General features: G+C 41.1%; 1 protein-coding gene and 1 pseudogene across 1 annotated transcript in view; one reads left to right on the forward strand and one right to left on the reverse strand.

Annotated features, from left to right (window-relative positions):
- Positions 1 to 3036: 3036 nt before the first annotated feature.
- Positions 3037 to 3565, forward strand: LOC113179421 (adrenodoxin pseudogene; annotated as a pseudogene).
- A 4381-nt stretch (positions 3566 to 7946) lies between these two features.
- The window catches only part of Prkar2a (protein kinase cAMP-dependent type II regulatory subunit alpha), a 74587-nt gene continuing 67855 nt past the window's right edge, over positions 7947 to 14678 (reverse strand). The window contains exons 10-11 of the mRNA XM_026383818.2: positions 12295 to 12436; positions 7947 to 11741 (exon numbers count right to left, since the gene is read on the reverse strand). Of these exons, the coding sequence (XP_026239603.1) occupies positions 11608 to 11741; positions 12295 to 12436 (276 nt within the window). The 3' untranslated portion in view covers positions 7947 to 11607. The remainder of the gene's footprint in view (positions 11742 to 12294; positions 12437 to 14678) is intronic.

Consider the following 14678-nt stretch of genomic DNA (forward strand, 5'->3'; position numbering starts at 1 on the left):
ATGTACATATATGAATATATCACAGTTAATCTCAAAAAAGAAAAAAAAAAAAAAAACAGAGGCAATAGAACAATGGGGAAGGAGACAGAGGAGATGGAGGAGAGCTAAAGAAGCACCCGGAGTTCCTTCCTGATCTCTTGTGTTTTCTCCCTATAACAAGATGAGGGCCAGGCACAGTGGCACAGACCCAGCAACTCAGAGGCTAAGACAGGATTTAGAATTCAAAGCCAGCCTCAGCAACAGTGGCAAGGCTGCTAAGCAACTCAGTGAGACCCTGTCTCTAAATAAAACATGAATTAGGGCTGTGGATGTGGCTCAGTGGTCGAGTGCTCCTGAGTAAAATCCCTGGTACCCCCCCCCCCGCCCCCGCCAAAACCAAAAACAGAGGATGAGTTCATTGCTAGGGTCATGGCAGGGCTGCAGGGGATCAAACAAGTCTTAGGGAAAGGCAGCAAGCACTGCAAGGGCCCTGGAGATAAAGGATGTTGGGAGGTGATGAATAGACCTGGCCTGAGTCTGGTGAGCAGGATGAGGGGCCCTTTTGGTGCCAGGGTATGTATGTGTGTGTTTGGTTGCTGCTCCCTTGCCAGGGAGTGAGGAAGCACTCTCTTTATCAGGATCTGAGTATGGGAGGCAAAGAGAGCTGTTTTGGGATCAAACATTTTACCCAGTCCCTTTCCTTCATGCTTCTTAAACTGGTCACTGTTCTCTAATCACCTTTACCCCATCTGGCCTAAATCTGCCCAAGGGCCTCAGGGTAAGCCATGCAGCTCCAAGCTGGGAACATGATGTTCCCATCTGGGTAAGGGGATGGAACTCAGATCTCCTATGATTCCCATCAGCATCCACAGCCCTAAGACATGGGCCATGCAGGGAGGGGGCTGGCTGCAAATCATTCCAAAAATATTCTCTCAGAACAAAAGGCAGGAAAATTACCAAGAAAAAGATCCAGGGTGGAGGGGTTCTCAGTTTGTCCTGGACAAGTACACCCTGTCTCTAGTACATCCAGATAGCACAGAACGTGGAGAGGGTCAGCTGAGAAATTCCCATTGTGCTGGAAGGCTATCCAATCTCAGTGGGCCCCACCCCCGCCCCTACTCTTAAATGTACCTTTGAGAACTAATTCTCTCATGCAAGGTTAGCCACCTTCCCCTCACCCCCAGTTTTCAGTTATGAGGCCAGCTCTACTTCGGAGATTGGAGATTGGTTTTGCTAGGAGCCAGAAATTTGAGGTTTTTTTCTTTTTTTCTTTATTTTGGTACTGGGGATTTAACTCAGGGGAGGTTAATCACTGAGCTACATCTCCCACCCCTTTTTTTTTTTTTTAAAGAAAGAGTGAGAGAGAGAGAGATTTTTTTTTTAATATTTATTTTTTAGTTTTTGGCGTACACAACAGCTTTGTTTGTATGTGGTGCTGAGGATCGAACCTGGGCCGCACACATGCCAGGCGAGCACGCTACCGCTTGAGCCACATCCCCAGCCCAACTCCCACCCTTTTTAATATTTTGTTTAGAGACAGGGTCTCACTGAGTTTCTTAGTAGTACCTCACCAAGTTGCTGAGGCTGGCTTTGAATTCATGATACTCCTGCCCCAGCCTCCTGAGCACCTGGGATTATAGGCCAGCACCACTATGCTCAGTTAGAAATTTGAGTTTCTAAGTGAGTACAAGGGTAAAAATCATGTAGCATCAGACCCTACCCCCTTACTATAGTTGGGCCTTGGCCCAGACGAGGTAGGTGAGAGTCTGCAGGCAAAGCCGGGGGATCCAGGGTGGATGACCTGCCATAGGCTACTGCCTTTTTACAGAGGAGACATTTGAGGCTCAGGAGAAGTGCCAATCCTCCTCTGGCCAGCCTCAGCTAGGAATTTCCAGCCAGATGGAACTCCCTAAGCTCTAGGGTCTGAGGGGAATGTGTTCTCCCATTCAGCTATCTATGCCCTTGTCAGAAAAGAGCTCTGTACCCCAGTGCTGCCAAGACTGCAGCTGCTGAGTTAACTGCTTCTTGTTGGGATTTGCTCTGAGACTTGGGGGTTGATGGGGAGTTTGGGCTTGGATGAAGCCTCATTTCTCACACCAGACTTGGGGTGCTGTACAACCTGGGACTGGAGGCCACGAACCTAAAGAAGCACAGGGACAGCCTGGTCCCTGCTGGTCAAAGTGGTAAAATGCAGCATGGTTCTGTTGTACACCTGAACTGATGTACATCTCCTAAAAACTCATTCCTGCTTGTCCACAGGCTGAGAATTAACTTCAGGTACCCTGCCTCTCCAGTTGCCCATGTGGTGGGCTTTTGGAAGGAATGGTAGACTGTACTGGAGGTGTCCCCTCAAAGCCCGTGCCCCGGGGTTCAGAATGAAAATGTCCAGTATGACTATGATTGGATGTTATGCTGTGATACTTAGTTTTGCTTTATCTACTGGGTCTAGATTTCAGTTCTTCTTCCTTTTTATATTTTTAATAGACAAAAAACAACTGAACATTCCTGTCCCATCATCATGGGGTCTGGAGGATCCTGTCTGACAGGACATTGCTGGATTCTGACTTCAAGCAGAATACACAAAGTGACTTTTGCCCCTTGGCCATGTGCAGTTCTGCAGGAGGAAGGAGTAGGCCTATGGCCAAAAATTTGGGCATTTGACTGGTATCTTCCATTTCAACTGCTATCCCTAGGAGCCGACTAGCCAATGTCCATTCTTTTGCCTATCAGGAGTGACTGGTGCAGAGTCAGGTTCTAGTATCTAAGAGAGCTCTTTCTCTGCTCTCACACTGCAGCCAGGCCATTATGCCCTGTGGCATACCAATGATCTGGACACTGTCTATATTTTTATACAAAGGCAAATTAGATAACTGGTTTTATAGAATAAAAAAAGTACCCATCAGATCAAGGATTCTGGCTGGGGGGAAGTAAAAGATGAAGGGATAATATTTCACAGAGGCCCCGGCCCTGGGGCGTCCTTCCGCCCAGCTCGCTGAGCCTTCACCTCCGTGCCGCTGGGGAGGCCTGCGTCCATCCAGCAGCTAGCGACCGTGGGCCATGGCCGCCGCGGGGAGTTCCCGGCTCCTGCGTATCGCCTCGGCGGCCCTGGGTGGCTCGGCCCGCCGCCCACTGCTCCTCTCCGGACCCCATGCGGGGGCCGGCGGCCTGCCTGGGAACCCCGGGCCGGGCTTGGGCAGCGGCGCGCGGGCAACCCGCAAGCTCAGAAGATAACAGTCCACTTTATAAACAATGAGGGTGTAACATTAACAACCAAAGGAAAAGTTGGTGACTCTCTTCTAGATGTTGTGGTTAAAAATAATCTAGATATTGATGGTTTTGGTGCTTGTGAGGGAACCTTGGCTAGCTCTACTTGTCACTTCATCTTTGAAGATCACATATATGAGAAGTTAGAAACAATCACTGATGAGAATGACATGCTCCATCTGGCTTATGGGCTCACAGACAGATCACGGTGGCGCTGCCAAATCTGTTTGACCAAATCTTATGGACTGTTCGAGTACCTGAGGCCGTGGCTGATGCCAGACAATCTATTGATGTGGGCAAGAATTCCTAAACTACCATAAGAAGAAATATTTTTGTGAAATTTTACCTATTTTTATAATTTTTAACATAATTAAATGAGAACATGGCTGAATGGGTTTATTCTTATGACTAGCTTTACCATTTTACTTCACCCTTGTATAACTACTGAATTTTGTAGTATTAAACATGCGATTTTTACATTGGTTATAAAAATATTAGTCAAATATTAGAAAATAGCAGAGAATGATGAAAATCTTATATAGTTTACCTTATTTGTGATTAGTGACTTAAGCAAAATGTTACCATATAATCTTATGTCTGCTTATTTAGAAGGCAGGTTTAAAAAAGCTATTATTACCCCTGCTTGATGTGGGTGAAGGCAGAGATCTAAAATGGCTTGTCCAGGATGATATGACTAACTAGGAAATTTGTACTGGAACCTGCATCTTATTATTTTAAGTTAGTTTTATGTTCAGATTGATACTGGAGAAATTATGAACATCTTACTTTTAGCACTAATTAAATGTAAATGTGTGTGAAAGAATAGTCAGTGAATTGCTTAATTTCCAAGATAGCTATTAACTTTATAAATATTTCAAAATTTTATTCAATGAGAAATATTTATTCACTTAGACATTATGACACTGTCAAGTTGATGTCTGTTCTGACTAAACCATCTTTCCTATTTCAAGCAAAACAAACTGTCTTAGCAATCTTTCGAAAATAATGTTAGTTTATAGGTTGATTCTTAGAATGGAAATCTTGTGAATTAGCCCCTGAGCCAGAGGACATGAGCAGGCTGCCACATCCCACTGCCCAAGAGGCGCCATTCTTCTCACTTCAACGTCTGCAGCCTGGGTAGCATAGCATATGCTACAGTCCCAGAAATGAAGGAATATCTTACCAATTATATATGGAAGATATTTGTATCCTTATCTTTGCTGTAAATAAATTCATTAAAGTTAATAAATGGGTAAAGTGTGCTCTTTGGATATATAATAAAAACATCAACTAATGTGGACTAATGAGGAAGAGCAGAACAAATTACTAAAAGAAAAACAGTGAGTTATAAGACTGTCAAGTGAGCTTCAAGTACTTAACACGGTTTGTTAATTTGTGTAAATATTGGTCAACCATAATACTTGACATACAACATTATTATGTTTGTTAGGGATGCAGAGATGAACAAGACATGAATGCCTTCAGGGAACTCTATTAGGAAAGATAAAATGTGTATATATACAAATAATTTGCTTGAACCAAACTGATCAATTTGCCAAATGGTATTTTAAACTAATTAATATAGAATAGTGATTGGGAAGAACTTGAAGCATCTTATGTTCATTTAGTGTTTAATGACTATTGAGTACTTTCTGTATAGAATGCCCTACTTTTAAGTACTTCAAAGCAATTTTTTAATCTTAATTAGCTTCATTATTCTTGTATTCTTATATAGATCACCTGAACTCTCTAGGTGATCTATTTTATTTTAGATATATTTTTTTGAGAGAGTGAGAGAGAGAGAGAGGGAGGGAGAGAGAGAGAATTTTTTAATATTTATTTTTAGTTTTTGGCAGAAACATCATCTTTGTTTGTATGTGGTGCTAAGGATTGAACACGCATGCCAGGCGAGCGCGTTACCGCTTGAGCCACATCCCCAGCCCCAGGTAATCTATTTTAAAGATATAGTTTAATGATGATATTCAGCCAAAATATTCTAAAAATTCTAAATTTGAATTATCAGATTTCAATATAGAAAAGTTCAAATTAATGTAGTTTAATTGTATTACGTAAATAAGTCTAAATTTATTAAATGGAGAATATATTAAAAAAAATATTTCACAGAAAAATTCAATTCTTGGCAGCTGTTATCACAGAAAGTAAACCTATCCCAGAAAGCCACCTCTAACTAATGTTTCTCATGATGTTTCAAATGACTAACATTAAGATAATTTTTAAAAATATTTTTTTAGATGTTGATGGACCTTTAATTTATTCATTTATTTATATGTGGTGCTGAGAATCGAACCCAAGGCCTCCACACATGCTAGGCAAATGCTCTACCACTGAGCCACAAACCCAACCCTCCTCCAGATACTTTTATAACTAGAATCAAATGATGCAAGGTAGAACTGCATGCTTTTGTGTCTATACCACTCATTTTATGAACAGGCAAAGGCAGCCTACAGAAAGAAGAGCTGCATGACAAAAAGCAACAGTCACTGGGAGCTTAATCATCCTTAAAATGGGAGACCACAGCTGCTATCTGCAGCAGTCTAGAAACTTAAGAGGATAAACTCAATCAGTGAAGGGAAGGTCCAAGAATTCCCTAGTAGACATCAGTACCATTAACTAGTTAATTCCTTGGGTGTAAAGTGTCAGGAATGTCCATAGCTAGTCATCAGGGTTTGGTCAATGAACAAATTAGCCAAGTCAGATCTAATTTATTTTTTTTAAATTTTATTTTTATTTATTTTTTAAAGAGGGAGGGAGGGAGGGAGGGAGGGAGGGAGGGAGAGAGAGAGAGAGAGAGAGAATTTCAATATTTTATTTTTCAGTTTTTGGTGGACACAACATCTTTCTTTGTATGTGGTGCTGAGGATCGAACCCGGGTTGCACGCATGCCAGGCGAGAGCGCTACCGCTTGAGCCACATCCCCAGCCCCCAGATCTAATTTCTGATATTCCAATTTAGAACTTGTTAATACTCATCTTAATTCACAACTGTTATTATGTTCCGGGTTAACACTCTGCATGTCCCCAGTCAAATAACAGTATGTATCACTGGCCATCATCTGTGATGGGGCATTTTTCTTCAGAGAATGTGGGTACAGGATGATGCCTTGTGAAGTTACCCCAGTTTCTTTCCACATTACAAGTGATACTATTTTAATTTTTTTTCATTATAAAATTAAGTGACTAAGATCATTGAGAACATGTTTGTGTAACTCTGAAGGGACAAATTTCTAGCTTCCTGTTATACTAACACAGAAAGTAAAGTCCTCATGTAATGTTCCTTCTTTAAGACAGAGACTGTAGATATGATTGTGACATTGCTGTGGAACTTTTTTTTGTGTGTGTGAACCAGGGGTGCTTAGTCATTGAGGTACATCCCCAGGCTTTTATTTAATTTTTAAATATATATATTTTTTATTTTTTTGGTACTGGGGATTGAACTCAGGGGCATTTAACCACTGAGTCACATCCCCACCCCACCCCCTTTTTTTGTATTTTATTTAGAGAAAGGGACTCCCTGAGTTGCTTAGGGCCTCAATAAGTTGCTGAGGCTGGCTTTGAACTCTCGATCCTCCTGCCTCAGCCTCCTGAGCTTCTGAGATTATAGGCATGTGCAAACCCCATCTTTACTGGTGCATTATTGAGACAGCCCTTTTATTGAGGCAGGATCTTACTAAAGTTGCTCAGGCTGACCTTTAATTTGCAATCCATCTGCCTTAGCCTCCGGAATAGCTGGAGTGACAAGCTGATACCGTACCCAGCCAAGATTAACATTTAACTTGGTGGACCTCCCTAATGTAGGTGGGTGGGTCTCATAAAATCATTTGAATGCCTAAACAGAACAAAAAAGCTGACTTTTGCTGGGTGAGATGGCACATACCTGTAATCCCAGCAGTTTGGGATGCTGAAGCAGGAGGATTTCAAGTTCAAAGTCAGCCTCAGCAATTCAGGAGACTTTGAGCAACTCAGCAAGACCCTGTCTCTAAATAAAATACAAAAAAAAAAAAAAAAAAAAAAGGGCCACAGATGTGGCTAAGTAGTTGAGTGCCCCAGGGTTCCATCCCTAGTACAAAAAAAAAAAAAAATTTTTTTTTTTCTCTCTGCCTTTGAACTGGCACATTGATTTCTGTCCTGCCCTCAGACTCAAATTAAAACATTAGCAGTTCCTGGGGCTTGAGCCTGCTGACCTTCAGACAAGAGATACATCATTGCCTGATTCTTGGGCCTCTGGATTCAGATTAGAACTAAGCCATATGCTGTCCTGGGTCTCCACACTGCTGACTCATCCTGCAGATCTTGGGATTTTCCTGCCTCTACAATTATGTGAGCCAGTTTCTTATAATAAATCTCTCTACAAACACCACACACACACCCTATTGATTGTTTCTCTGGAGAACTCTGAATAGTACATATACCCAGGTTTCCTCCCTAATTTTCAAGGGCTCATACACCAGTTTCAACAGTGTATCTTCCTGATGAACTCTGTGATCCATGGAGCCCAAAAAAAAAGAGAGTACAGGGGCTGGGGATGTGGCTCAAGCGGTAGCATGCATGCGGCCTGGGTTCGATCCTCAGCACCACAATCAAACAAAGATGTTGTGTCTGCTGAAAACTAAGAAATAAATATTAAAAAATTCTAAAAAAAAAAAAAAAAAAAAAAAGAGAGAGTACAAACACATGACACAAGACTGCACCAGAAAACCAGACATGATTTGTCAGCCTTTATTAACCAAGAGTGAAATTCTGAGCACTAGAGCACTAGAGTTTTCTTTTAAAAAATCCAACCTTGTTTATGGCAAACAATGATTAAATTCTGAATGAATTTTTAGTTATATGTTCAATATCACAGAGCAAGGATTGACTGCTTTCTAATCACTTATTCTTCAAAGATTAAAATACAAGTGTAAAACAGGCTAAAATGAGATTCACCCCAATGATTTAAAAAGTAATTCCAATTTAAAGACACTTCAAACACCATGTATAGAACTCAGGACCAATGACCTTAAAACATTTTTACCTTTGAGGTAGCACTATAATGCTGAATTAGATTTCTTTTATTACAGTGAGTTAAAAAACAATGAGGAATCTAACCTTTGTTCAAGGTGGGCTGAGTGGTTTTCTGCAAATCCCCCATGAGGTTAGTGACAGTTTCACCATTTTTTTTTTTAAGTATAAAGATAGCCCTACAGTGTGTAAAAGGAAACCCATAGGAAGGAAGGCCGCTTCCCATAAAATAGACATTAAAATCACTGAGGAACGTCAGCAGTCAAGACAGGAGCAACAAGAGGTAATTGTAGTGAAAAATCAAAACAACTCATACCTTGGCAAGACTGGTTTACAAGTGCTTGTCAATAACAAAATTTCCACCATCAGCCAAATGAAAACAAAGGATAAAAGATGACATTCATGGGTCCTTTTCCTTTTTCTCTGTGCCAAATTCTTTTACTTTTTCTAAAAGAGAGAAGACTGTATACTGTGACACGACATGAAATGCTGTGTGCCCAGGGTGCTGCTGGGTGCCAGTGGCATTTCTTAACTGACCACTTTACCATTGTGAGCAGGGAATATGGGCAAAAAGAGAATGAAAATAATCTCTTGTGACTGGAGAACTATTTTTTTTGCCACTTTGCTGCTGAATTTACTCATTAAACTGCTCAAAAAAAAATTCTACCCTGATTTCTGAGAATCTATAGCAATTATATGTAACACAATTATATATGAAGACTATGGACTAAGAGGAAAAAAGCACATGAACCCTTCCTTCAGAGAATTAAACCAAGAGAAGACAGTGAGTGAGATAAGCTTGAGGTAAAAAGGAAGGACAATACCGCCAGCTGGACCTCAAGGCTCTCAGGAACCTTCTTACCATTCAAAATCAACAGAGCAAAGCCAGAAAAGAAGATGTGAAGCTCTCTAACCCTTGGAAGCTCTAACAGGATTCTCCCCATGAGGCTCAGCTATCAGTGTAGGTCTTACTTAGCACAATGGGGATACCTCAGTCCTGAGTCAAACTTGGTCTGCTACATTTGATTCTCCAAGCTGCAGAGATTTGGAATACTGTCCCTGGCACTGTGGTAATGGCTATGTCCTTTTTCGCTCATGTTAGCCTCTGTCTCTTCCTCAGCAACATCCTCATCCCTTGCCACAGGGGCCCTTATATGCAGGGAGGGTCTGGACTGATGATCCATATGTTAGACAGTAGTTGGAGCAGAAGGAGTTAGACCTGATGAATTCTGAAACTCTGTAAAACAGCAACCATCAGTGAATCAGGGGTGTCAAAGAGGGCTTGTCAAAAGAAAGACTAGACTGGAATGTGTGAGAACCTTCAGGAGTTAACTCTGGCACAGGAACCACAGCCAGCCCTATTTAAGGCTGGCACAGAGGGTGGGGAGGGAGCATTAGCTCAGTGTTCAAATAGTCTTCACAAGTTCTGGTGCTGGACTAGTAAGTCACTACTGAAGCCAAAGTACCTATTACTTTTGCAAGAAACAGGTGTAGTTCTTGTCTATTAAGGGCATAAGACCTACTTCCTGAATTGTTTGATAAAGCAATACTACAGAAAAGGACCTTAGGAAAATGCAGGTTCACCGCACAGGCAATCCCAGTGCTAGCTACCTGGAGTATAAATTACAGCCTTTCACAAATCTGAGAGTTGCAATGTACATTGTCTAAGGCAATCTGAAGAGTTTTTCTGCTTTCACTTCACGAAACACAAGAAAAAAGGAGGGATTACCAAGGTTTTGGTAGGTTACTCATTCTGGAAATCTCTTGGCCACAGTGTCTATGGAAAAAGCAGTCTAGTTTATGTGGACAATGAAAGGTGACTGGGTGACTCCATCATTACCCACAACATGAATGATTCAAATGCCAACAAATAATCTCTTAGGGATTTACTGAGTTATACACATTTAAAAAAAGGCCTTATACATATATTGGAAATGGCCTCTTGATTTAAAAGTTTTAAATACAAGCTAAACATCTCTAAGGGGAATTTCCTAAATAGAGAAATAATCTTCTTTAATTAAAAAATTAGCTGCTGCTTCTATAAAGTTTAAAAATTGATGTTTCAATAGTCAAGCTATGCAACAACTCTGGAGTAGAACAAAAGAGCTCTATGGGTAACAAACTCTTGTCAGGATATTGTCATGAGCCAGTAGTAGTAACTGGAAACAAGAAATGGCAGGAGTTGCTCAGGAAAGTTTTTAGGTCATAAAAAGCAATGGCACCTCCAGATCCTGGCTTCTTATATCAGCACCATGCTCTAACCATTTGAGCTAACTTGGCTACCCCTGGGCTCCTTTTAAATGGATAGCAATTCACTCATGCAAACTACACAGAGATTAAACAAAACAAAAACAAAAACTAACTATAAAATAAAAAACTAGAACCCTTAACCTAAAAAAACCTTTCCTGGCTCTCTACTACTGGTAAAAAGTGATGAATCCAAAGTTCCTGTTCTTGGGCTGGGGATGTGGCTCAAGCGGTAGCGCGCTCGCCTGGCATGCGTGCGACCCGGGCGATCCTCAGCACCACATACCAACAAAAGATGTTGTGTCCGCCGAGAACTAAAAAATAAATATTAAAAAAAAAATTCTCTCTCTCTCCTCTCTCACTCTCTCTTTAAAAAAAAAAAAAAAAACAAAAAAAAAAACAAAGTTTCTGTTCTAACATGGGTCTCACTGATTTCAGTCTGTTCTAGAGTACTCACCTTCTGGGCCCTAGACAGGGTCTTTCCCTAAGCATCACTGTGGGCTTGGAGACAGCTGTAATGTGTGCAGCTGTCAGAAGACAATACAATGCCACTGGACCACAGACCTCTATTACATCTGCTGCCATTTTCTACCGTAAAACTAAAGGCAGCAACTGTGAACACACTGTGGACATTCTCAAAAGACAAACAAGGAAATTGAGGTTGTAATCTTCCTTGAGAAAGATTGAAGGAGGATGTCTACAGTTATACAACAGGTTTCTGCAGACCTTATGGGTAATTCCAAAAGCAACAGTAGCAGCAAGAAAGGAAAGGAGGATGTTTACACTTTGGACTTTGTATCAGGCACTTAAATTGTTGGAGAGACATGCCATTCTGAACCAAAGATGTGAAAACTGGGTTGAAGTAATCATTACAAGTCGTCTAATAATGGGCTTTCAGAAGCAAAGTGGAGGTGTGGGTCAAACCTCTCCCCATCCTTTAGTGCTGACTTTCAAGTTTTCTATATGCCCATAACCACAGCAATGGCAGCAGCGGTGGCAACAGCAGGAACAGTTTTGTCGTGTCTGTCTTCTGTGTATGTTCTGTGGCTGACCGAAAGTTTTTGGTGTCACACTGAGAAGGCTCTGGGATGTGGCACATCTACTGCCCAGGGTCAATCAGATCCATGCTAGAGCCAAACATCTTCACCAGCTGTTCCTCGTAGTGTGAGATGTTTCTCTTCATGATATCCATGCAGGGCCCCAGAAGCCTCTCAAATGCTTGAACATCCATAACTGCATTGTTAAAAAGAGGTGAGGGAGAGAATGAATTCTCTTCATTAATAATTTAAGTCATTTTCGTTAAGCAGAACATTAGACTTTGGGATACTGGGTATGTGGATAAAGTGATGTTTCTATATGAATGTAGCAGGACTGTCATTTAAGTTTAAAACTTGCAGAGTCCAGTGGCATCTGCCTATCCTGTTCCCCAACAGCCCTGGACATGTGCCTCTTTTCACATGTTTGGAGGGCCTGAATGCCTTTCTTACAGTGCTCAGTGCTCAGAAATATTTTCTAAGGTGCTGGGGTGTAGCTCAGTGATGAAGCATGAGCTCAGTATGTGCATGTGCAAGGCATTGGGTTTAATGCCCAGCACTCCCCCCTCCCCACAAAAAAAGCATGCTGAAAGAATACATTTGTCCATCTCTGGTTGGTCATACAAACTACAAATTGTCCAGGCCTAGATGTGAGTGAGAGCTGGCAGAATAAGTCAAGGATTGCTGATGGGAAAATAGTAATATACTGACATTAGAAAAAAAAGTATTAATGCATAAAGAATGTTTCTTACCTAAGCATTTGACATCTCCAACTGCATAAGCTGAAGCAGCTCTAGGTTTGTTGGTAACCAGTGCAAGCTCTCCAAAGTACTGTCCCTTATGGCAGCGGGCAATCTCAACCTCTTGGTTCCCACCATCCTTGTTTGTTTTAGTCTATAGACAGGTAGAGAACATCACCTGGTCTGACTCTAGGATCACAGCTGGAGAGGTCCAATTGCACACGCTCACATTCTCTTCTCAGCACACTCAACACTAAGGAAATTACTTTGCAGAAACTCTAACTGTACCATATAAACTCCATAGATTATTTTCAGTGCTCTGGCTTAATCAAGAGTTGGCATTTTGAGCCAGGCATGGTGGCATACACCTGTAATCCCAGTGGCTGGGGAGGCTGAAACAGGAGGATCACAAGTTCAAAGCCAGCCTCAGCAATGGAGAAGCACTAAGCAACTCAGTGGGACCCTGTCTCTAAATAAAATACAAAAAAGGGCTGGGGATGTGGCTCAGTGGTTGAGTGCCCTTGAGTTCAATCCCTGGTACCCTGCCCTCAAAAAAAAAAAAAAAAAAAAAAGAGTTGGCTTTTTGGATTTGGCTGGGTATGGTGGCACACATGTGTAATCCCAGTGGTTCAGGAGGCTGAGGTAAGAGGATCATGAGTTCAAATCCAGCCTTAGTAACTCAGTGAGGCCCTGTCTCTAAGGATGTAGCTTAGTGGTTAAGACCCCTGGGTTCAACCCTTGGTACAAAAAAAAAAAAAAAAAAAAAAAAGAAAAAAAGTTGGCTTTTAGGCTGGGACTGTAGCTCAGTGGCACAGCACTTGCCTAGCACATTTGAGGCACTGGGTTTGATCCTTAGCACCACATTAAAAAATAAACAAATAAAATAAAGGCATATTGTTGGGGCTGGGGTTGTGGCTATAGCAGAGTGCTTGCCTACCATGTATGAGGCACTGGGTTCTATCCTCAGCACCACATAAAAATAAATAAATAAAGGTACTGCATCCATCTACAACTAAAAAAAGAAAAGGCATGTTATCCAACTACTTAAAAAAAAAGAGTTAGCTTTTACCTGGGGGTTTTAACTTCTTCTTTTTTTTTTTCTTATAGTTTTTGGTCTTCTGATATATTTGTATACTTCTCAAATGTTCATTAGAACTTTTTGTTAAGCATATTGTGAGTGAGACCTAACAAATTTCAGGTAATAGCTAAATATCAACAGTAAGGTATACACTATTGGAAAATTATATTTTCTATGGAAGATATCTCTCTCTCTCTATTTATATATAAATGTAAAATCTTATCTTAGATAAGAAGTCCAATCCTGAACTACTTTTCTTTGATTCTGTGCCTGTATTGAACTGTTCTTTTCTTTCTTTCTTTTGGAACCAGGGGTTGAACCCAGGGGTGCTTAACCACTTAGCCATATCCTCAGCCCTTCTTATATTTTATTTTGAGACAGTCTCACTAAGTTACTTGGGGCCTCTCTAAATTGCTCAAGATGGCTTTGAAACTCATGATCCTCCTGCCTCAGCCTCTGAGTCACTCAGATTATAGGCATGCACCACCTCAAGACTGCATTTTTCTTTTTTTCGAGCAGGGGCTACTAGGGATTAAGCTCAGAGGCATTTAACCACTGAGCCACATCCCCAGCCCTATTCTATATTTATTTAGAGACAGGGTCTCACTGAGTTGCTTAGTATTTCGCTTTTGCTGAGGCTGGCTCTGAACTCGAGATCCTCCTGCCTTAGTCTCCTGAGCCACTGGGATTACAGCTGTGCGCTACCGTGCCCAGCTAAGACTGAATTTTTGACAAGCCTTCCAACTCCCCTTGCCATGCTGCTGTTGGTCTCACTCACAATACGCTTAACAGAAAGTTCTAATGAACATTTGAGAAGTACACAAATATATCAGAATTCCAAAAACTATAAGATAAAAAACCCCAGAAGTTTCAAACTACTGTTTGATGTGAAACTACAGATCTATTTTTAAATTAGGAATCACGCTATCTTCTAGATGTGATTATCTTATATCTTATAATAATCATAGTTTTCTTTCTCCATACTTATTAGACTTTACTAAATGTTTTACAACAGGTTTCATAATAGGTTGATTTAGTATTAGAGATAACTCACTACTTTAACAAATTCTATGCTTCCCAAGAAAATAAAAAAGAGGGCTGGGGCTGTAGCTCAGTAGCAGAGCACTTGCACATGTGAGGCACTGGGTTCAATTGTTAGCACCACATAAAAATAAACAAATAAAATAATAAAAGGATTCTGTCCATTTACAACTATCTAAAAGAGAAAGAAGAAGAAGGTGGCAATCTGGTAATGATAGATTGATCAGTAAGGCTCACTCCTTCCACTTACAGGTCATCAGTTTTCTAGTTCTCCTAT

Source organism: Urocitellus parryii, chromosome 2 (assembly GCF_045843805.1).
Source record: "Urocitellus parryii isolate mUroPar1 chromosome 2, mUroPar1.hap1, whole genome shotgun sequence".
Lineage (NCBI taxonomy): Eukaryota > Metazoa > Chordata > Mammalia > Rodentia > Sciuridae > Urocitellus > Urocitellus parryii.